This window comes from Manihot esculenta, chromosome 18, assembly GCF_001659605.2.
Source record: "Manihot esculenta cultivar AM560-2 chromosome 18, M.esculenta_v8, whole genome shotgun sequence".
Taxonomy (NCBI): domain Eukaryota; kingdom Viridiplantae; phylum Streptophyta; class Magnoliopsida; order Malpighiales; family Euphorbiaceae; genus Manihot; species Manihot esculenta.
In genome coordinates this window covers 808,347-832,225 of record NC_035178.2, presented here as the reverse complement: position 1 = coordinate 832,225, position 23,879 = coordinate 808,347, and the positions used below count along the sequence as shown (strand labels likewise).

General features: G+C 36.0%; 4 protein-coding genes across 10 annotated transcripts; all 4 read left to right on the top strand.

Annotated features, from left to right (window-relative positions):
* The first annotated feature begins 511 nt into the window (after positions 1–511).
* LOC110605924 (U-box domain-containing protein 15) lies at positions 512–3,943 on the top strand. Of its 4 annotated transcripts, none has more exons than XM_021744609.2 (4): positions 512–1,108; positions 1,191–1,307; positions 2,025–2,414; positions 2,763–3,943. In XM_021744609.2, exons 1-4 carry the CDS (start codon positions 773–775, stop codon positions 3,810–3,812), a joined length of 1,893 nt encoding a protein of 630 aa, XP_021600301.1. In that variant the 5' UTR covers positions 512–772; the 3' UTR covers positions 3,813–3,943. The 4 variants fall into 4 exon arrangements, with proteins under 4 accessions (XP_021600301.1, XP_021600300.1, XP_021600299.1 ...); XM_021744608.2 differs by having other exon boundaries at positions 514–1,108; positions 2,046–2,450; XM_021744607.2 differs by having other exon boundaries at positions 516–1,108; positions 2,025–2,450.
* A 2,247-nt stretch (positions 3,944–6,190) lies between these two features.
* On the top strand, positions 6,191–11,144 carry LOC110606601 (catalase isozyme 2). 2 transcript variants are annotated; one of them, XR_006349428.1, is made up of 9 exons: positions 6,191–6,373; positions 6,731–6,827; positions 6,913–7,190; positions 7,286–8,062; positions 8,171–8,260; positions 8,357–8,424; positions 8,522–8,615; positions 8,713–8,836; positions 9,336–11,144. XR_006349428.1 is itself a non-coding variant. In XM_021745478.2 (8 exons), the coding sequence occupies exons 1-8, from the start codon at positions 6,359–6,361 to the stop codon at positions 8,770–8,772; spliced, it is 1,479 nt and encodes a 492-aa protein (XP_021601170.1). In that variant the 5' UTR covers positions 6,191–6,358; the 3' UTR covers positions 8,773–9,005. The 2 variants fall into 2 exon arrangements, 1 of the variants encoding a protein (XP_021601170.1); XM_021745478.2 differs by lacking the exon at positions 9,336–11,144 and having other exon boundaries at positions 8,713–9,005.
* Positions 8,601–16,487, top strand: LOC110606602 (catalase isozyme 1). 2 transcript variants are annotated; one of them, XM_043953360.1, is made up of 10 exons: positions 8,601–8,615; positions 8,713–8,836; positions 9,336–9,368; positions 13,052–13,148; positions 13,421–13,698; positions 14,493–15,269; positions 15,516–15,605; positions 15,831–15,898; positions 15,998–16,091; positions 16,186–16,487. In XM_043953360.1, exons 2-10 carry the CDS (start codon positions 8,783–8,785, stop codon positions 16,243–16,245), a joined length of 1,551 nt encoding a protein of 516 aa, XP_043809295.1. In that variant the 5' UTR covers positions 8,601–8,615; positions 8,713–8,782; the 3' UTR covers positions 16,246–16,487. The 2 variants fall into 2 exon arrangements, with proteins under 2 accessions (XP_043809295.1, XP_021601171.1); XM_021745479.2 differs by lacking the exons at positions 8,601–8,615; positions 8,713–8,836; positions 9,336–9,368 and adding an exon at positions 12,597–12,756.
* Positions 16,488–17,504: 1,017 nt separating this feature from the next.
* Positions 17,505–23,754, top strand: LOC110606584 (protein NLP4). Of its 2 annotated transcripts, none has more exons than XM_043953359.1 (5): positions 17,505–18,204; positions 18,848–19,880; positions 20,748–20,795; positions 20,891–21,860; positions 22,369–23,754. In XM_043953359.1, the coding sequence occupies exons 2-5, from the start codon at positions 18,987–18,989 to the stop codon at positions 23,256–23,258; spliced, it is 2,802 nt and encodes a 933-aa protein (XP_043809294.1). In that variant the 5' UTR covers positions 17,505–18,204; positions 18,848–18,986; the 3' UTR covers positions 23,259–23,754. The 2 variants fall into 2 exon arrangements, with proteins under 2 accessions (XP_043809294.1, XP_021601146.1); XM_021745454.2 differs by having other exon boundaries at positions 17,513–18,204; positions 18,843–19,880.
* The last annotated feature ends 125 nt before the right edge of the window (positions 23,755–23,879 follow it).

The window sequence follows — 23,879 nt, the reverse complement described above, 5'->3', positions numbered from 1 at the left end:
GAAAGATTATTACGTTGACGAAAAAAATAAAAATATTTTAATAGATATAAAAAAAGATATAAACTATTTTATTAACGAAAAAATATGATAAGTACGTGTTAATAAATATAAAAAAAAATAAAAATATTTTAATAAATTTTTAAAAATATAAAAATTAACTTATTAATAATAATAATATTTAAAAACTAAATAAAAAATTTTATTCGTGAATAAAATTAAATTTTAAAAATTTTTTTTTTCTTGTATCTAATTTTAATGAAAAATAAGAAAGAAATATTATTTAATTGAAAAAAAAAACGTTTTAATAAATTTTTAAAATTATAAAAATTAATTTATTAATAATTCTAATACTAAAAAGCTAAATTATAAATCTCCTGTATTTTATGTATCCTGACCTTCGTCTTGTACCCTCGTACTTAGCCCATTGGAATCTTAAAAATGCAATTTTCTTGCATGATAAAAGCAAAAAAAAAAAAAAAAAAATTCATCCTCGACGAAAGGCGATATAGGATGACGTCCGTCAGGAATTAACCAACTTCCAATTTTCCAAAACTGTTTTCTAATTTAAGCACCAAAAGCCTTAAAGCCCGCCAAGAGCTGCGAGGCCATCGAACAGACAGATCATCACAGTTCACGAACACTAGGGTTCGGTTTCGTTGATCTTTGCACATTAAATTTTCAAATTGTAAATTCTCCAAAACAGAAAGTTGCACTCCACTACCTGTTTTTGAGATATCAAAAACCCTGGACACCCTAGTTTTCTGGGCAGCAGATGATGATGGATGGAGAAGAGGAAGGGAACAGGGGAGGAGGAGAGGAAATTGAATCGTATGAATCAAACCCACGAGCTGAAACTGAGATTGCTCAAGCGATACTGAACCTCATCGAATCCGTTGCTCATCTAGGAGGTTACCCAAGAACGCATAAGAAATATTGCTTTGGCCTAGTTAGGCGTATGAAACTTCTGTTGCCACTTCTAGAGGAGATCAGGGATTATAATGAGCAAATTTCCGAGAAGGGTATTTCTTGTTTGAGTAATTTGAAGGAGACATTTCTTTTGGCCGAAAAGCTGCTAAAAGTTTGCAGTGAAGGAAGCAAGATTGACTTGGTCAGTCTTTTTGAATTTTGCTTTTTCTATTTCCTTCCTTTTGCTTGGTGATCATTTGTATGTTGTCCTATTTTGATCTCAGGCTGTGGAGAGTGAAGCGTTTATGGTGAAATTTCGCACAATAGATGAAAAATTATGCCAAGCTCTGGAAGGTGTGCCTTTCGATCAACTTGGTATTTCTGATGAGACGAAAGAACAGGTATGTGAGTTCAAAAATTGTGTCTCAACAAAGGGTGCCTTTTATTTATTTATTTATTTTTATGACTGAAATTATCTAGCTTATGAATTTTCTTCAAAGGTGTGCTTTCAGTCTCAGTTGATAGTGAATTTTGCTATATATTTGGATTCCACTTTTCATGTCATTGATCTGGAAGCTCATCTTTAATTTAATGCAATCAAAGCATAGCTTGAATCACTAATACAATGGGAAAAAGAAGAGGAAAGACCTATAAAACCAGTATCATTTCTTTTGTTTCTTAACCTCGAAGCAGTTGGTTAATTTTCCCGGTTGTCATCCCATCATTTCACCCCAGACCTGGAGTAGTGTTCTTTTTCTCTTTTTAGTTTTCTAATCTTTATAAACATATAGCCTAATATTGATGTTAGAACATGAATTTTCTTATTCTCATTCTTGTTTTTTGAATTCCTGTCAAAGTTTTTCTTTGTGTTGTATATTGGAGGGACGATAACTGTTACTGACACTTGCAGAGCTCCCACTTGAACTTATTGTTCAAGCAGTTTGATGATAGTTGTCTTGTCATTATCAAAGGTTAAAAGATAGTAATCTTGCTTTCAAATCTATAGCAATAAGCTTCTATGATTGACACTTGTCATCTGGTTCATTTTATATCTCTGCAAGTTCCTTCCTTGGTAGAATCATGAACATGCTGTGAGATAAATTTACATGGTTGATCAGGTGGAACTCATGTGGATGCAGCTTAAACGGGCAAAGGGGAAAACAGATACTCTGGATGTAGAACTTGAAATGGATATGATGGCGGTACTCTCTAAGAAAGATGGCCAGAATGCTGATAGTGCTATAATAGAAAGGCTAGCAAAAAAGCTAGATTTGCATACTGTTGAAGATCTGAATAATGAAACCATAGCCATTAGGAATCTTGTTAAAGAAAGAGGAGGATTCAATGCAGAGAATATCTTGCAAATCACTGACCTCCTGAAGAAATTCAAACAAATAATAGGAATGGAAGTAACTGATGTGCTAAATAATCCTGTCATGCCTGAAACATTGGACATATGCACATCTCTAGTCATTCCCCATGAATTCCTCTGTCCAATCATGCTAGAGGTAATGACAGATCCAGTTATTATTGCATCTGGACAGGTAATTACTCATATTCCATATGGGAATCCTTTCCTTATTAATTGAACTAAGTTTGCGAAAACCTAAGCAATTTTTTGAGAATGGATTAGAAGTGTTACAAAATATAAAAGTTCCCAAATGGGAAAGTTCATCTTTAGAACTTTCACTTCCTAACGGCTGAAGATTATTGTTACCATTGTCTTTCCCTTTGAATTTATCTATCTTCCATGTTTGCTAAATCAGAGAATAACCTGTCTTAAACATATCATTAGATTATGATGTTGTCATCCTGGAACTAATTTATGTTTGTCTTCTCTTTGGTATCTACTTCAGACATATGAGAAGGAAAGCATAGAGAAGTGGTTTAATTCCAATCACTGGACCTGTCCAAAGACGGGACAAACTCTGGCTCACCTGTCAGTCACCCCAAATTATGCCCTTAAAAACCTGATCTTGCAATGGTGTGAAGAGAACAAATTTCACCTCCCCAAGAAAGCTGATTGTGCATCCTCTGAGAGCTCCACTGACCATAGCAAAGGCATCTGCTCTTTGGTTAAGGACCTATCCTGTAGTCATTTGGAAATGCTGAGGAAGGCTGTTAAGAAAATCCGAATGCTGTCCAAAGAGAATGCTGAGAACAGAATCTTGATTGCCAGCAAAGGAGGAATACAACCATTAATTCAAATTCTGTTCTATCCAGATTCTGAAATTCAAGAGCACTCTGTGACAGCTTTATTGAACTTATCACTTGAAGTTACTAACAAGAGACTCATAGTGAAAAGAGGAGGCGTACCAGCTATCATAGAAGTTTTGCAGCATGGAAGGAGACAGGCTAGAGAGAATTCTGCAGCAGCTCTATTCAGCTTATCAATGCTTTATGAGAACAAGATAATCGTGGGCCTATCAAATGGCATCCCACCATTAGTAGACTTGCTACAGAGTGGGACACAGAGAGGTAAAAAAGATGCTGTCTCTGCACTTTTCAATTTATCTCTCAACCACTCAAATAAGGGTAGAGCCATTGATGCTGGCATTGTTACAACCTTAGTCCAGTTGCTTAAGGACAAAAACTTGGGTATAGTTGATGAGGCTCTGTCCTTCCTTTTACTACTTGTATCACATCCTGAGGGGCGAAGCGAAATTGGGCAGATATCATGCATTGAAAGCCTAGTAGAATTCATTAAAGAAGGCAACCCCAAGAACAAGGAATATGCAACTTCAGTCCTCCTTGAGTTGGGGTCAAGCAACTCATCTTTCATACTTGCTGCACTTCAGTTTGGTGTATATGAGCATTTACTGGAAATATCAACCAGTGGAACCCATAGAGCCCAGAAAAAGGCAAATTCACTTTTACAACTTATAAACAAGACCGAACAAATTTGAGATGTAAATTCAAATTTTTTACCACTAATCACTCACGCCACATTAAAAATGAAACAAAGATGATGTCCATTGATTGCTTTTGTAATATTTAATTGTGGTTCAGATAATGTTAGCTGTAGTTCTTTTTACATTATGTTCTTTGGCCGTTGGTTCTATGCTTGTTTTTCGTTTTGTTGCAGAGTGTCCGCATGTGGGCATTGTCAATTATAGGTTCATAAAATGAAAGTTAAATAGGGGCAAAAATAGAAATTACAAGCTAAAAGTTGGAACTTGTTTAAGTTCTTAAACAAGCTGACAAGTCGCAAGATGTTTTTTTTTTAATTAATTAATTAATTTTTATTTCCTCTAAATCTCAGAAAGTGAAAGTGAAAAAAGGATGAAATAGGTCTTCCCTTTCTGTTTTGGCCCAATTCTAATTTTCGGTTTACTCCATTTCTAAATTTCCCAGTGCCATTAAACTTAGCATGCGAATTGACTTGCAAATTTTTATTGTACCTGCAAAGGAGTGAAGGTAATAGGAATCGAGTTAAGGGCCGTCTTCCTTTTAATCACACCACCAAAATCTTCAGTCATGTCGAGAATTTCTGGCTTTTGTCCGTCAGGCAGTTACCCGTCCAAGGGATACAAGTGTGCAAGGAAAAGCTCAAGGTGAGTTAAACCCAAAGTAAGGCCAGGTTCCTGGACCAAATGGGGCCGATTCAAAGCCAGGGCTCAGGTGATCGATTTGAACTGTCAAGAATCTTTCTGGGTAGAACTTTTTTTTTTTTTTTTTCTTTGTCGAATTCTGGGTGGAACTTGTCAGCTTCAGTCAAGATATCAGAATCCTTCCAACTCTCAATAAGAAAGTAAATTACCATTTCTCCACGGTTCCGCCAAAGGAAGTAAAGTCTCTGACTTTCCAAAAATTTCAAAAAATAATTAATTAAACAGACATTTTTTCAGAATTTTAAATTATCTAATTAAGTTAGATGCAACAAAACCAAACCAAACCAAACCAAACCAAGCATAAGTTTGGGATGGATGTTAATGTTGGAGTTTTGAATTATGGACATTGGAGGATATAATCCTGAGTTTCTTTGACAACTAACTTCAAGTATTCTAACTCATGCATTTCTGCTTCTGGAGTCTGGCCTCCTTATCAACTCTGCCAATGCCCTTATCCACGTTGTCTGCTACCTTTATATTTGAGCACTCCATAATTATTAAAATAACAATTTTGTTTATCTTTATAGGAGCCTACATTGCTAGAGGCTTAATATTGATAAAAATTTCATCTTTTTTTTTTTTAAAAAAAAATACTGAAACTAATGAGTATTTACAGTTGAATACGCCCTACATCAAATTAACATTCAATATAATAATTAAATGTAAAAATTTTGAATTCCATCTTTCATAGGACTTGAATAAATAACGGCTGAACTGAACTCATTGTTAAGGGAGCGTTTAGACTGATTGATGGAAATTCTCTCTCTTCCCATCGGCCCAAGCTACCACCGAAAACTTTCCATTTTTTATTAGGAATGTGTAGCTTTTCTTTTTATTAATAATAACTAGGATACGTTAGCAGCTGCAGCTGCAGCTGTGTCGTAAAATTCCAAAAACTCCCATTCATATCAATAATTCAGCTTTAAAAAATTATTATTAATATTATTCTTTAAACATTAGGTGAAATAAGACGATCTTATCTCTTATCTTCTGAAATCTGAATTCAATTATTGTCCTGCACATGTTTCAAACTGAACCTTGACTTTATGCGTTGTGCCCATAAGTGGTGGGTCCCCTTCTTCTTTACTATCCCCACCAAATATAAAAATATCACCGCAATTTCTCCCACCATAACACGTAGTAATATTATATATATTTTAAGGATAAGTCTTTAATAGTGATTGAAATTTAAATGATAAACTTAATTATATAATAGCATAATAGGAAAAAATAGAAATATCCAAAAATAAAAATTTAAATGAACTCTAAACTAAAACTGGATTCATCTAAAAATTCATAGCACTTTTTTTTTTAAATGGATAATGAGATTCATATATAGGTAAATCTATATGATTAATGGATGTATCCATTGGACATATAATAAATATATTTAATAATTTTTCAAAGAATGGACCAAAAAATATCAAAGTCCATTCCCAACGCCATATATTAATATCGCGACAAGAAGAATAGGAACCAGTGAAACTGGCGATATTTTAGAGTAAAAATCTAAAAATGCATAAAAATTTTGACCCCTTGAGATTTGGGTAAATCGTACCGTCCATTATTAATTACTTATAAAAACTTCAATTTTTCTTGAGTTATATATGATAGATTCTATTTTTTAAATAATAAAAAAGCATCTAATAATAAGTATATGTGTATATGTATTTACGAAAAAAAAAATACACCCGAGTGTGCAACAATTTTCCCAGAAGGGTAAAGGTCGTGATGCGACAGCCGACAGTGGCAGGGCAACCTACGAGTTCTTATAAATATACCCTCCAATAAGCTAAGCTTACCATATCACAGAAAATAGAGTTTCCTTCACTTTCTTTGTCATGGATCCTTGCAAGGTAATCACTCTCTCTTCATTTTACATAAATTGCTGTATTTTAATTTGCTTTTGTAATCAACTCCTCCATGGGTAAGAGCAATTCAAGCTAATTTCTGTCTGGTTACTGGTTAGATCATAGAACCTAGATTCATGTACTCCAGTGTATAGCCATCGTGATTACATTTTCTATTAATAGAAAATCAAAATCTATCTGATCATTAAAAAATTCTTAAAACTGCATCTAGTTTTGGTAATCTCGGAACAAAATCACCATCCATGCATTATTAAGCAATATTTTTTTATGTTGTGTTATATTTGGCAAAAACAACTCATCTTTCCTTTCTTTCTCCTTCTTTTAAATATTGGTCTGCTACAGTTCCGTCCATCAAGCTCAAACAATACCCCCTTCTGGACCACCGATGCTGGTGCTCCAGTATGGAACAACAATTCCTCCATGACTGTTGGAACCAGAGGTATATAATTTTCAAAGTTCCTTTGTTCTTTTGGAGAATGAGAATCTTCTTCGTTAATTAAGCTATGGCTTTGATCCGTTGGCAGGTCCAATCCTTTTGGAGGACTATCATATGATAGAGAAACTTGCCAACTTTACCAGAGAGAGGATTCCAGAGCGTGTCGTCCATGCTAGGGGAATGAGTGCAAAGGGCTTCTTTGAAGTCACCCACGATGTCTCTCACCTTACTTGTGCTGATTTCCTTCGAGCCCCTGGAGTTCAAACCCCTGTCATCGTCCGTTTCTCCACTGTTATCCACGAGCGTGGCAGCCCTGAAACACTCAGGGATCCTCGAGGTTTTGCGACTAAGTTCTACACCAGAGAGGTGAGCAAGCTTTTGTCATCTTCTCCTCTCTAATATTAATATTTATTACTGCTGCTCCTATTAATTTTCCTCTTCACTACTCGTTAACGTAACAGGGCAACTTTGATATTGTGGGAAACAACTTCCCTGTCTTCTTCATCCGTGATGGAATAAAATTCCCAGATGTGATACACGCTTTTAAGCCCAATCCCAAGTCTCACATCCAAGAATACTGGAGGATCTTTGACTTCTTATCACACCATCCTGAGAGCTTGAGCACCTTCGCCTGGTTCTTCGATGATGTTGGAATTCCCCAAGATTACAGACACATGGAAGGTTTCGGTGTTCACACCTTTACTTTCATCAACAAGGCTGGAAAAGTAACCTACGTGAAATTTCACTGGAAACCCACTTGCGGGGTCAAGTGTTTGATGGATGATGAGGCACTTAAGATCGGAGGTGCCAACCACAGCCATGCTACGCAGGATTTATACGACTCCATTGCCGCTGGCAACTATCCTGAGTGGAGACTCTTCATCCAGACAATGGATCCAGCTGATGAAGACAAATTCGACTTTGATCCACTTGATATGACCAAGATCTGGCCTGAGGATATTTTTCCTCTACAGCAAATTGGCCGTTTGGTCTTGAACAGGAACATCGATAACTGGTTTGCTGAGAATGAAATGCTCGCATTCGACCCTGGTCATATTGTTCCTGGCATTCACTATTCAAACGACAAGTTGTTTCAGCTCAGAACCTTTGCATATGCTGACACTCAGAGGCACCGTCTCGGACCCAACTATAAGATGCTCCCTGTTAATGCTCCCAAGTGTGCTTATCACAACAATCATTACGATGGTTTCATGAATTTCATGCACAGGGATGAGGAGGTATATATATATATATGTTTACACTTTCTCTCTCGTACCCAAGTGATACTTTTGTATAATATATACGCTGCCAGTCTCAGATTAATATATATATATTTTTTCTCTTAGGTGGATTACTTCCCATCCAGGTATGATCCAGTTCGCCATGCTGAGAGAAGCCCCATTCCTAACGCTATCTGTAGTGGAAGGCGTGAAAAGGTCAGTTTCCTTGATTTTCTTAGCTCAAACGCAACACAAATAGCTTTAAATTGTGAAAACCTCAAAGTTAAATCCTGTCGGTGATTATTGATGCAGTGCGTCATTGAAAAGGAGAACAATTTCAAGCAACCTGGAGAGAGATATCGATCCTGGGCACCTGATAGGTAAACTTGTAGTTCTGCCATAGCAAGCTTCAGTAAGTGAAAGATGATTGTATATTTTAATTTCTAATTAGTCATACAATTGATTTTGTTTTTCCAGACAAGAAAGATTCCTGTGCAGATTGGTTAACGCCTTATCAGAGCCACGTATCACCTTTGAGATTCGCAGTATCTGGGTCTCTTACTGGTCTAAGGTTAGAGACACCCAATTTTCATAAACTAAACACCCCTTTTAATTAATTTGCATACAATGTTGTTCTGATGCTGGGTCGATTTGCTTGTGCTATGCAGTGCGACGCGTCTCTGGGTCAAAAGCTGGCTTCTCGTCTCAACGTGAGGCCAAATATATGAAGATGAGGCTATGGGTCACAGTGGCAGAGAGATGTTGAGGAGGAGGAGAAGCAGAAGATCAATTGTCAATCTCCACTTTGCTATGTTGTTTAAATACTAAAACAATAAATTAATGCGCTTAATTATCCAATAAATACGACAGAAGCTGAACTTGCTATGTAGTCTTGGATTTCCACACAAATATGTAATTTTGTATGTTAACCCTGAACACAATGCAGTTATGCTTTCTCCTCTGTTCACACCCTATAAAATAAGAAAACATCGGCAGGCAATATCTGGGCATAAAATAAAGTAAAATTTTCCTAATTCATCGATTTGGAAAGTTTTGGACATCCGACTCTCATAATAGAGTAAATAATTAATTAATACGAAAATGGATTGGTGAGTGAAAATCAAAGAGTTTGCTTTTGTTGATAAACCAGGTACTTTATGATGGTATACTTATTAGATACTTCCAATCCCTTATTAAGTTGGCAACATGTCAAAATCCTTATCCTTAACTTTTAGAAATTGTAGCTCCATCTCTGTCTCTCCTTTATAAACTTTTTTTTTTTCTTTTGCAGGATTGCTTTTCAAAAGCAGCAGCAATCAACCCAGTAAGTTTTTCTTTTCATGAACAACTTTAATTTAAATTTGTGTTATCACATCATAGAATTGATCATACTCTAATTTGAAATCACATAGCTGAACTCATCAAAATCAATTTGAAATCAAACAAAAAATTATGAGCAAGTTTAAAAAATCAATTATTGAATTTATTCAAAATTGATTCTAAATTGGAACGGTGGACCACGAATTGATTTATTTTATTTAATGAACCGGATAGGATAGTATTGCTCCGACCCACATCAAATTTATGGGCCGGATCTGAACATATCACCAATTAACTATAGAGATGCTTATGTCTAAGTTTTATTAAAAATATTATACTTTTTCCTCTAAAAACTATAGGATAAATGTGTTAAGTTCATTAGAAAATCGTAGATATATTTAAATTTAATATCAAACTCTAGTTTGTAATATGAATTTGATAATTTCATATGCTTAATTAATTTTATTGAATTGTATTATATGTCAATTTTATTTAAAAACACACACGTTAATATATAAATATTTGATTTATAACTAATCCACTTATTTTATATAAAATTAAATACAATTTATACGTTATTAAATGTTTATTTCTACAAAATAAATAAGTTGGATAAGCTAAGGGTAGATCTCAATTAAAAAACAAATCTTCTATAAAGCATTAAAATTCGATAATCCTATAATTATTGTTACACTGCTCACTCATATTATTTAATTATTCACTTATTTTTAAAATATATTTTATTTTTCATACTTATTAACTATAAAGTATTAAAAAGATAAATATATTTTAACTATAAAAATATTAAAATAATGAAATTATTTTTTTTTTTAAAAAAACTTAATTTTTTTAACTTATCGCTGAATCAACGGTCCATGTGGTTGTGAGTTGGTTACAGCGATGCAACCAAAACCCGGATAAGGAACCATTACTTGATGACGTCTTCAATTTATTTTATTATTTTTATTCCTTCATCCGGATAATGATAATTGTGTCAAACTTGAAATTATCGACACCATATCTAATCGAATAGAGTTCAAATAATTTTATCATTAACTTTATCTTTTCACATTTGATGATAATTGGTCTGGACACCCGATTCAGGCTAGATCCGCGCTGAAAATGTCAAATGTAATTCCATTAAAATTTAATAATCAAGTCCGTCTCATTTATAAAATTTTAAGGAGTTGGACTAGACTCGAGTCTACATGTGGGAGGTCTAATTTTGTTTATTCGGTTAGTCCCGAAAAATAACAAATCTCATGACACCCGAGATCATATCCGTACAGTACCGAATAAAATTAAATTATCGTCTAACGATAGAAAAAAACACAATATATCCCTACGTATAGCCAACGTGACTGTAGCGAGAGAGTATAAGCGCATGACGGCGGTTACGCATCACTAAATGATAAAAGGAAAAAGAAATAAAGGAAACAAAGGAAAGACACACCAAACTAATCTTATCAAAATGCACCTTCAACTTACCATTTATTGGACCTTAGAATATCAATTGCGTCGTCTATGGGAAATGAAGTAGATCTTTTTATCACTGGAGTTTTCATCCTCATTTTCATATGATAAGATCCGCATGGCCAATCACGACGAAAATAATATTGGAAACACCTCAAACGACTTAAGTTATACTAAGGAAGAACCAGAGTTCTCATTGCCTGCTCTACCGAGCTCTAGAAGAATCGGTTTTGAGCATCAATCTCCATGAATACCCCAAAAACCCTGCCACAGAAAAATAAAAACAGGGTTAAAAAAGCTATAGAAATCAGAGATATACTTAAGAGAGTAGATGACTTACCACGAGGAACGAGAGTTGAAGACTGCGTGTTGCTTAATGGAGCAAGCGAGATGGCTGATAAGGGCTAGAAAACGAGGATCAGAGACATCTAGGATCTCCCTAAACATCCTTTCGCATAGCATTTTGGCTGTAGAAGCCGGCATGGACTCAGTGGTCACCTCGGCGACATCCAATAGGTCATTGTTTGGAGTAGACGATAGGTGCTCCACCACTTTCTTCCCCTTAGGAGAAGGGGTTGTTCCCGCAGGCTCTATAGTACAGGCTTGCTTAGTAACCCTACTCTCGGTTGCAGGTTCCGAGGTCTGGGTCCGCTTATCAGCCCTGCCCCGAATCACAATAGTCCCTACAGTTTGAATAGGTGGGACATCCAGAGGGGCAACCCTGGTGCTCTCTTCAAAGCTGCATTTGGTTGACTCGCTAAGTGTGATTGGCTCCTTAGGAGTCTGCTTAGGAGCAAAAGGAGTCTTGGCAGGAGCCGACGCCTTAGCTGGAACAAACATCCTCGAAGCCGCGGAGTGAGAATCCGATACTGTGGGCACTAAAGCCAAGGAAGGCATAGGGGCAGGGGCAGGGACAGTGTAATGGGTTGCGATTGTAGGTCCATAAAGGCAGAGACAATGCAATGGGGTATGCCTGTTTTACATTAGACCCAGTTTTATTGGCAGTTAGAATCGCCTTCATGCTCTCTTGAAATAAAATAAAATTTTTTGAAAGCTTGATAGTGTCTAGGCAAATAAGATAAATCTATGAAAATAGATTAGAAATAAAAATTTTATTTTATAAAGTGAATAGATATATTGTAAATAAATTATATAAATATATTTAATAAATTAAATTTATATAATATTATATAATAAATTAATAAATATATAAATTAATAAATATAATAAATTAAATAAATATAATATAATTTATTATATTATATATATTTTTTATATTAATTTATATTAATTAAAATATTATATAATTGTTTTAATATATTTTTAAAATTAAATAATCAATTAATAATTTTAATATAATATAAATTTTTTTTAAATTTAATTTTATAAAATAATTTATATTTAAATATTTTTTGTGAATTTTTTTTCAACAATATAATATATTTTTTATCAATTAATTTAAATTTAAAAAATAAAATTTATTAATAAATTTTATATATAAAGAGATATCAATAATAATTTTAATATGTGAAAAATAATTTTTTTTAAAAAAAAAGAAAAATAAATACTTTGTCAAAGAAAAAAAAAGACTTTTTCTAACATACTTTCTTAGGCTAAATTTATTGAGTGTTATAGTCTATGAAAATTATGAACAAAGTATTTTTCGTGAAATAAAGGCGGCCTTAATCTAAAGTACAGAGCGGTGAAAATACAGAGTACAATACTGTATTTACGGTGTTTTGGACAAGACAACACGAATGCAAGGTGGAAAGTGAGGGGGAAGTGAAGGCACCAGCATTTATAAATACCCAAAAATGAGTAAGCCATTCTTTCTATTCAAATATTTTATATCTCGGCGTCTCCGCTTCTGACAAAAGCATCAAAAGTTACCAAATATCATTCCTATGGATCCCTACAAGGTACTCTTCTCATCTTCCTCGTTCGATTTATTGATTTATGTTTTTAGTAGTTAGTCTTTTGGCGTAGGATCATCTCTGTTTATTGGTATTTTTGAAACCAGCTTTGGTCTTCTTATCTGTTTGATTGATTTTGAGAAAAAAAAAAAAATCTATTTCATTGATTTCGACTGATTTCGATTTTCATCGTGAGTTTTGGTTGTTTTAGCAGAGCTTGAACGGATTATTATTATTGTTTTTGTTGTTGTTGTGTTAGTGAGAACCTGATTATGCTCTTCTTTTGATTCTGATGGCATAGAACCTTCCATCAAGCTCTCATAATTGCTCTTTCTGGACTACAAATTCTGGTGCTCCTGTATGGAACAACAATTCATCCCTCACTGTTGGAGCCAGAGGTATTCTGTTGATCACCTTGTTACATTTGCAGTCCCTATCCCAATTATTAGAACTTAGAAAATTAGTACTCTGGCTTTGTCCCTTAGGATTCATCTGGTCGTTGGAATTATATAATGGCTGTTCTTATGTATTATGTGAGTTCATATGATAGATAGCTAGACATAGTCAACAGCCATCATTGACATTATAGGCCAAAATATTTTGCTTTAGCATAGAGTTTAAAGCGGCAAATGAAGATATTAGCTGTCACTTTTCCTCCTTATTTGGACAGGTCCAATCCTTCTTGAAGACTATCATCTGTTGGAGAAACTTGCGAACTTTGATAGGGAGCGGATTCCAGAGCGTGTTGTGCATGCTAGGGGAGCAAGTGCAAAGGGTTTCTTTGAGGTTACTCATAATGTCTCTCACCTTACATGTGCTGATTTCCTTCGAGCTCCTGGGGTTCAGACTCCTGTCATTGTCCGTTTCTCCACTGTTGTTCATGAGCGGGGCAGCCCAGAAACCATAAGGGATCCTCGAGGTTTTGCTGTGAAGTTTTACACCAGAGAGGTAAGGATTTATTGTGACTTCCCCTTTTCATCCTGTTTTGAGAATACATTAGCAGCAGAAAGGAGATGTCAGTGTGATATAGCCAACAAATTCAAGAAAATTCATAGTCAAATACTCAAGAAGCTTATGATTACGGTTCATTGTTTATTTAAAATTTTCTTTGAAATTAAGAGTACTTCATAGTTCTTTTAGAGTTTAACTTGTGTGTCTATTTACATATATTGGTTGTTGGTTCTTTATTTTTCACTGTTAAATGTTATTTTAGATTTCCTGGGAAGGTCTGGATTTCGTTAGGAGTCTTTATTTAGAGCCTTGTTTTGAAGTCCAAATCCTTCAAGGTTTAAGACTACTTTTGAGTCTATAAATGTCTATGTCTGTAATGTGGTTTGAAAGTGTTTTTTTTTTAATTTATCAATATAAATTCTAGCAATTATGCTTTGAATTTTGTGATGCCTATAAACAGGCTATCCTCCTGCATACTGTGGTACTAGTACTAGCTACGGTGGAGATGGCCTTGTGTGCACTTAGATGTCCATTTACCTGTAATAGTCTTGGTGTGCTTGGATGTCCATTTACCTGTAACTTTTGGTTATGCTGAAAACTTCTAGAAAACTTCCAGGGGTGATTGTTGCATCTGCAAACTTATCCACTTTCTTTGGTGAAATTTGCTACTGTCTGTGCAGAACGAAAACCTACAATTTTTTGTTTTCTTTCTGTATGAGTTTTCCCTAATTAGGTTTTCTAGATTTTAGTTCTCTTAATTTTTCACTGTCCTCTTTTTCTTGTTTACTCAGGGTAACTTTGATATGGTGGGAAACAATTTCCCCGTCTTTTTCATCCGCGATGGAATGAAGTTCCCAGATTTGGTGCACGCTTTTAAGCCCAATCCTAAATCTCACATCCAGGAGAGCTGGAGGATCTTTGACTTCCTATCCCATGTTCCTGAAAGCTTGCACATGCTCACCTTCCTTTTTGATGATCTGGGTATTCCACAAGATTACAGGCACATGGAAGGCTCCGGTGTTAACACCTATACTCTAATAAACAAGGATGGAAAAGTACACTACGTGAAATTTCACTGGAAACCTACTTGTGGCGTGAAGTGTTTGTTAGAGGAAGAAGCAATCAAGGTTGGAGGATCTAATCATAGCCATGCCATTCAAGATCTGTATGATTCGATTGCAGCTGGCAACTATCCAGAGTGGAAACTTTACATTCAGTCAATGGATCCTGATGATGAAGACAAATTTGATTTTGATCCACTTGATGTGACTAAGACCTGGCCTGAGGATATCCTGCCTCTTCAACCTGTTGGCCGCTTAGTCTTGAATAAGAACATTGACAATTTCTTTGCTGAGAATGAGCAACTCGCATTCTGCCCTGGTATTGTGGTTCCTGGTGTTTCATATTCAGAGGACAAATTACTCCAGACTAGGATCTTTTCCTACTCTGATACACAGAGGCACCGTCTTGGATCGAACTATCTACAGCTTCCTGTTAATGCTCCTAAGTGTGCTTATCACAACAATCACCATGATGGTTTCATGAATTTCATGCACAGAGATGAGGAGGTATTCAGCCTGTGTTCTTGCGTGCTTGTGTGTCACATGAAATGTTTGTTGTAAAATTGGATCCTACTGCTCTGTTTACACCTAAAGTAATTCCTTTAAAACATACTGAGGTTATATATGCATTGGCAGCTTGGGATAATATTTACATATTCACTTAGGTTTACTGCTTTCTTTCTTTTTATATATATATTCTTTGACTTACTTCTAGGTTCTGTTCTGATCTGATGCTATGATGCTATTTCTCAGGTCAATTACTTCCCATCCAGGTGTGATCCAGTTCGCCATTCTGAGAAATTCCCCATTCCTCCTGCTATCTGCAGCGGAAAGCGCGATAAGGTTAGTGTCCTCCTCCTCGGGTCTCTATTAAAATTGAAGCTTGGTATGGGAGTGTGTGTCGTTTTTTTTTTCTCCCTCTCTTCCTTATCTTCCACATATATATATATATATATATATATATATATATATGTTTTTTTTTTTTGAGGGGGGGGGTTGACTTTTTCTTTTTGGAGCCTACTAATGGAAGCTGCTGCAATATGTAACATAAAATTTTCCGTAATGCAGTGTGTCATTGAGAAGGAAAACAATTTCAAGCAACCTGGAGAGAGATATAGATCCTGGGCACCTGACAGGTGAACCCATGTTTGACAGTTGCTTTTGAATTGAAAGATGAGTGTAAAAATTGTAAAATTGTTATCCGTTGTGCCCTTTGTTAACCAAATGGTTTACAGGCAAGAGCGATTCATCAGCCGGCTGGTTGGGTGCTTAAGTGATCCCCGCATCACTCATGAGCTTCGTAGTATCTGGATCTCATACTGGACTCAGGTTAGACTTGCTTTCAATTCAATGCATCTTTTATAAATAAATAAAGGATTGGTGATCTGATGTTTTATGCCTTGTGATTTTTCACTTGATGCAGTGTGACAAATCTCTGGGTCAAAAGCTAGCATCCCGGCTCAACGTGAGGCCAAGCATTTAGAGATGATGCCACACTGATATTCCAAGTCTCGGAGAGAAGATGCTGGTTCAGAAACACAACATCAATGTGCTGGATTCATATCTCAACTGTTCTTATGTGTGCTTGTTGTTTGCTCAGCCACAATGTGTTTGGACAACGTTAGCAACTTGAGGCATGTGGTACTGGTCATTTTACTGCATCTCAAGTTTGTTACTGCTTTCAGACTCCTGGACAATAATTAAAAATAAAAATGTAAAATATCACTCCGTTGTGCAGTGGCAGAAGAAATTGCACATTATAGTAATTACGTTACTGATTCTAACCACAGCGATGGATGACCTCTGGCTCATTATTAAGAAAGCAATGATACTAAGAAGAAACACTCAGCGCTTTTCCTCCGAAATGAATTTAATTTAATTGTTTTTTTAATTATTTTTTTATTTAAAATGGAGAAATTTATTGTTTTTAAATAAAAAAAAGTTATATTTACTTTTATCAAATGGAGTCCTCTTTAATCGATGAAAATTTTAAGACATTTATCAAGAGAAATAGAATATCCTGCTCACCAAAAAGTTGATTTAATGATATAAATAAATAAGAAAGTTTTCTGCATTTCCAGAAACAATCCTAATCAAACCAGGCCTAAAAAGCAAATTTAATTTCACAAATAAACTAATTCTCGGGAGCACATAGTAAAAAGTATATATTCTTGTTGAGTTGTTTCTTTGATAAAAAGTATTTCCTCTGCTGCTTTAATTTTGTGTTCAGGTAAGAAGATAAAAAGTATATATTCTTGTTGAGTTGGTTTCTTTGACTGTATGGATGAATGAGCATCATCCCATCCCATGTACAAAATGATGAGCATTAATTAAGGTAAAAGAAAGTGGAAATAATTAGGGCTAGTGCGAACCTGGAATCATATAGAATCTTTATGGATCATAGACCAAAGGATGAATCCCATTTGGCTTGTAAAAGCTGGCCTTGGTCTGCTCACTTCGATTAATCAAATAGATTTGGAATATTAATTTATGAGATTGTAGATTAGCATCGTAGCCTGTGCTCATTGGTAACCCTAATATTAAATTCTATATTCTGATTTCTTATATAATAAAAATATCAACGCTGAATCCTTTTACAAATCAAAATTTGATGGTCCGAATTATTAACATTAGATGCGGAGGTGAAGGACTATTAAAATTTAAAATAAAAAAACAAATCAAAGCTCTTTTTTTTTTTTTTAATTTTAACCATTTAAAATTATCAGTATCGTGAAAATAAAGCAGTTGTTATTTTATTAAAAAAAAAAAAACTTGTATTTTCAAGTCTTATGTGGATGTAGTTGTTTTGTTTGCAAGTGAGTGAGGTGAGGAGGGAAGAGCCTGTGGAAAGAAGCAAAAGTGGCACGCACACACACTCTGGAACTTTTTTTTTTTTTTTTGGGGAGAAATGCACCTCCATTTTTAAGCCACTTTGAAAATGAATAAATCAGATTCCATTGATATTTCTTTTATATTTTAATATTCCCCATTCAAGATTTGGCTTCAGCGTCAACCATGGCATCATCAACCGTATCAGTTGTTGATTCCCTCTTTCCCTCTCGCTTTCATTTGTCTGGAGTCGAGTTGGGCTTCAAAAAGTTGTCTTGGACGGCCAGGATTTCATTTTAAAACCCACCAAAAGGACTGTGAGCTGGGAGTGTGGGGTCACAGCTTGGAAGCGGAATCTTCACTCGCACAATAATATGGAATCATAAGCAGTCAAAACTCTAACGAGAGTCTCAGATTATTACTATGTGAGAGAGGGAGAAGAGTTTATTTCTTCTTGTGGAGGTGATTTCCCGAGAACTAGCCTGTTAAAAGGTCTGCCTTTTATGAGATTTTTGTTTTGTTCGTTGCTCATGTTTCTCCTCCTCAGACATTCAGACAGTATATTTTTCGGTCCTGGGTTCTGCTCCACCAAAACAGGCTACGACCATAGAAAGTATGTATCTTCAAGAATCTTTGCACAGTTCTGTAATAGTTATTTCCTCTTCCTTTTCTGCTTTGATTTGATTTGATTTTTGTTTTGGGTTATGAATGGAATTGCTTTCAGATTCTGCAATCCCCATGTTTTTCCTAAATGAAAATTATATCGTGTATTGATTTTTTTTTTTTTTGTTGCTTGGTAAAATCGGAATCTTCGAATCAAAGAAAGCAAAATTGTTTCCTGTACACGTTGTAAGAATAAGTGGAAAGTGAATTTCTATTTGCTTTTGTTCTCTTCTTCTTGACTCTAATGATGGAATTTTATGCTACTTGGATTGATGGATATGCTGGTTTCAAATTTGATATTTATTCTTTTATTCGCTTTAGTGGTTTCTGCCCGTTTATCTAGTCGATTTTTGCTACCTTTTCTTCTACAATATGTGTAAAAGGAAAGAAGGACCTAATCTTCATATAATATTCATTAAATCAAGCCTCATTTAATCTTTGTGTTAGGCGCTCAGCCACTGAAGCATCCTATTAATCAACCCCCGCCCCAGACAACTGGAACAAAAATTATTTTCTTTGGAATCTATTGTTTTTATCTGGTTTGATGTTATTGTTGATTGATTGAGGGCGTTTCAATAATTTGGACAGATTAGATTTGGAGACTGAAGATCTGAAATCTTCCTAGATATTGTTGTTTAGAAAACTTCAGGTGGAATTAGATCATCTTTTGAATAGTAGACCTTTGTGAAATACACCAGAATAGTAACTTCTAAGATTTGAGGACTTACCATCATGGAAGACCACATTTTATCACCAGGCACTATGCTGCTGGGTGCTCATGCTGATTCAACTATGGACTTTGACTACATGGATAAATTATTGTTAGAAGGATTCAGGCTGGAATCAATAGACGGATCTGAGTTCTTTAATCCTAGCTCCTCTAGTTCTGCTGCTTGTGTTGATTCTTCATTTCTATGGCCTGCTTCAGAGATCAGCAATGGCAATTTTGCTTCCAGTAGAAGCAATCAAGAAGATGAACACATACTGTTGCCCAGGATTGCACCCCCAAATGAAGCCCATGGCAGAAGTCTGGTCACTGCTCAGGCTCATGGCGAGGACATAGGTAGTGCCTACAGATTGGGAGATAATACAGTTGATGGTTCTGAAGTAAGCAGAAGATGGTGGATTGGACCAAGAACAAGTCCAGGATCTAAAACTTCTGTCAGGGATAGATTAATTAGAGCACTTGGATACATTAAAGATTTCACAAAAGATAACAATATCCTTATACAAATATGGGTTCCAGTAGACAAAGGAGGTAGACGTGTTCTAACAACTCATGACCAATGTTTTGCACTTGTTCCCAACTGTCAAAGGCTGGCAAATTACAGACACGTATCCATTAACTATCAATTTTTGGCCGAGGAGGATTCCAAGCACATGGTGGGGCTTCCTGGTCGGGTTTTCTTGGGTAAGGTTCCTGAGTGGACTCCTGATGTTCGATTCTTTAGAAGTGATGAATACCCACGAGTACATGATGCTCAACTGTGTGATGTACGTGGAACTCTGGCCCTTCCTGTTTTTGAACAAGGCAGCAGGACTTGCTTGGGGGTTATTGAAGTGGTAATGACCAAACAAAAGATAAAGTACCATCCTGAGCTTGAGAGAATTTGCAAGGCACTTGAGGTTTGTTTTCTTGTTTTAGAAATGCTTCTCCCTCTTCTTCTCAGTGTAATGGCTGAAGGTGTTACAGCCTTGAAAATTAACTTCCCTTTTTAACAGACTAAATTAATACTGCTATGAAGCTGGCCTGATTAGTGGAATTCTTGACATAGCATCAGTCTCTCTCCATGCTTGAATATGTTATATATTTCGTCATATATTCTTCATTTGGTTTACTCACATATGCAATTAGCTAGTTCAGCTTCCACAAGACATGCATATATGCACATGAGCACATAATTAAGATCCAAGGGAACCAAGTTGTGCACCCTTTTTTATGCTCTCAGCGTTTTGTTTTGGAGTACCTGAAATATAATGGTGCTCTTCAAGATATATTTATTTGCTTATTGCAGGCTGAGGTTGGATTTTTTTTTTTCTGTTTCCACTGCCTGGGTTACAAATGGAGGTAGCTCTCTGCCTCTTTCAACCAAACGCACCAACTCCTTTCTAAAGTAAGGGGGAAATTTTATATATCTTAAATCCTGATGTTGGGACCAGGAGACATTATCCATTAAGATTAGATTTCTCTATGCCCATCTTCCATGAAAACTTATCTTTCCTAATAAGGACTGGTTATGGCTATCCCTTGTTAATATATTTGTATCTTCTCTTGATTTTTTGTAATTAAGAAGATGCCTTTTGCCATCCAATGTTAATAATTATAATTGGGTTGCATCTCTTCAGTTTTCTAAGTGAATTTTCTTTGATTTTTTAAGACATAGGCGAAGGATCAGAGCTTCTTGTCCAAGTTGGATATAGATCAAACATGAGGTGCAATAACAATTAACTTAAACTTGAGTTTTTAACCGGAGAAAACCTTTTTACTTGCAGGCAGTCAATCTTCAGAGTTCTGAAGTGCCAAGTTTGCAGCATGTAAAGGTAATAGAAGAAAGTAGCAAAATAAAATTAACGTCTTAAACTAAGGAATTGTTTTTCTAATAACTTTTCATTTCTTTTTTATTTTGTTCCATCAGGCATGTGATACGTCCTACCAAGCTGTATTACCTGAGATCCATGAGGTTCTGAAATCTGCTTGTGAGACGCATAAATTGCCATTAGCTCAAACATGGGTCCCATGCATCCAGCAGGGCAAGGGAGGGTCCCGACATTCTGATGAGAACTACTATCGTTGTGTTTCGACTGTGGATCACGCTTGCTATGTACGTGACTCTGGTGTCCAGGCTTTTCAAGAGGCTTGCTCTGAGCATCACTTGTTAAAAGGTCAAGGAGTTGCTGGAGAAGCGTTCTTGACTAACCAACCTTGCTTCACAAGTGACTTAACTTCATATGGGAAAACTGAATATCCTCTTTCTCACCATGCAAGGATGTTTGGTTTGCATGCTGCTGTTGCGATTCGCCTGCGAAGTGTGCACACTGGTACAGCTGACTTTGTGCTGGAGTTCTTTTTGCCTGCAGATTGCAAAGATCCAGAGGAACAGAAGAAGATGCTTACTTCATTGTCCATCATTATACAAGAGGTATGCCAGTCCTTACGGGTAGTAACAGACAAAGAGCTAGAGGAGGAAAATGACTTGCCAATTAGTGAAGTTTTAGCCCTTTCATATGGAACACCTCCTGATGAAGAGATGTTTAGGGTGACACAGCCTTATTCTGAAAGTTATCATGGAGATAATTTATCCTGGAGTGACAGTTTCCCAGGGATCCAACAAAGTGGAAGTGCTGTCTCATCTTTTCAAATAGAGAAGCAAAAGTTACTCATCCATGAAAAATCTGTGGACTGCAGGCAAACTCAAGAAGATTATAGTCCAAAGGTGAGTGTTGAATATGGCGGTGATTCTGCAATTGCTGAAGGTAGCTTTTCAAGTGTCTGTGTGAGTAAAACAGGAGAGAAAAGACGAACCAAGGGGGAGAAAACAATCACCTTGCAAGTTCTTCGGCAATATTTTGCTGGGAGCTTAAAAGATGCTGCAAAAAGTATTGGTGGTAAGCATCATTGATATAGAGTTTACTTGTAATTTACTACTGCTGGACCTTTCATTTGGGGGGATTAGAGTCTGCAAAATTATTCCTTTTCAATTTAGATGCTTCACAATACATGTAATGCATTCATGTGAACAACTTAACAAAAATTATACACAGTGCCTATGCCAATTTGGTAATTATGAAGCTAAGTATGCTTCCTTAGCCGAATCATGTCTATGACTATTGGGAACAAGTTATTGGTAAATAATGCAATTGAATCTAGAGGGAAAGTTACTCGTTTAGTACTATCTTTGGCGTGCAACCAAAAGCTTGTTGTTTCATGTCCTGAGTGCAGTCATTTTGAGCAAAAATGTCAAAGGGTTGGACTTTGTCTAAAATAAGCTTTTCCATAAGGGAAATGAAGCTTCTGAATCATTTGAGTGAATTATGCTGCTCTGTAATTTTTTTATGATATTTGTTTTAACTCTAAGCAACTTTTTAATTTTTGTTTTCCCCCTTCAATTTTCAGTTTGCCCCACAACCTTGAAAAGAATATGCAGGCAGCACGGAATAAAACGATGGCCTTCTCGAAAGATCAAGAAGGTAGGCCACTCCTTACGGAAACTCCAAGTTGTGATTGACTCTGTCCAAGGTGCCTCTGGTGCTTTTCAGATTGATTCCTTTTATACAAAATTTCCTGAGCTAGCCTCTCCAAATTTATCAAGAAGCACTCCACTTTCAACCTCAAAGCAGCTTGGTCATCCAGAGTCATCAAGCATACAACCTGAGGGAGGCATCTTTAGCTCCCAAGTAGCTGCACCAAAATCACCCTCTTCCTCGTCCAGTCAGAGTTCCAGTTCAAGCCATTGCTGTTCTAGTGGGACAGAGCAACACGCATCTACACTCACCATTCCCACCTGCAAAGATCTTATGCTTGGGGAAAACTCAGGTAATTGTGTGTTAAAGGGGGTCAAAAGTGATGCAGAGCTGCATGTCTCTATTCAAGAAGAACAAAACCTGCTGCCAAGATCTCAAAGCCAGAAATCTCTTTGGGAACAGCCTAATTTGGGGAACCTTCCGCCACTAGCTAAAAGTAGCAACCGGATATGTCAAGAGATTGATGGTCAGAGAGTGAAGGTCACATATGGAAATGAGAAAATAAGGTTTCGCATGCCAAACAATTGGGAGCTTAAAGATCTATTGCAAGAAATTGCGAGAAGATTTAATATAGATGATATACATAAATATGATCTGAAGTACTTGGATGATGACTCTGAGTGGGTGTTATTAACATGTGATGATGATCTGGAGGAGTGTATTGATTTATGCCAATCATCTCAAAGCCACACAATTAAACTCTTGCTGCAAATTTCTCCTCACCTCTTGGACAGGTCTACAAACAGCCGTGGCCTTTCATGATGTTAGTAAAATGCCTCGTACCAAATCAGATTGGAACTTGGAAGTGGGTTGTACTTTTAGAGTTGATGAGGTTCTCCGTTAAGTCGACAGTAGCAGTTGGAATGTTGAAGCCTTGCAGCAGACTACTGAACTATGAACATAGGATCCCGACGGCTGTGTTGATAGAATGATGCTTATGGATTGCAGTTGGAACTTGGAATGCTGTTTGAGATCAGGTATTCACTATCGTGAATAGGATTGCAAAATGACGACTAAACATGATAGGAAGTTTGCAGCCTGACAGAAGTTGATGATTTTGCTTCTGTTCTGTGGGGATACTGTCTGTACATTCGATTGATTGGGGGGTGGGGGTGTGAACTAAACCTATGTCAGGTGTAAAATGTCCTAATCAAACTTAAAATGGAGGTAAAATTTTTTGGACCGAATGTGGTGTATCTTGATAAATAAGTTCCTTATTTCGCTCTTTTTTAATTTTCATTCTTTTCCTTTTATTTTATCTTTTGCTTTGTTTTGGTTCTGCTTCCTGCTGTATGTTAAGACAGCTAAAAGTCACAGAGAGCAGGAGTGCTCAGGCTTTGTTGATCTTATCAGATTCCACTGTATTTGGAATGGAGGCGGTTT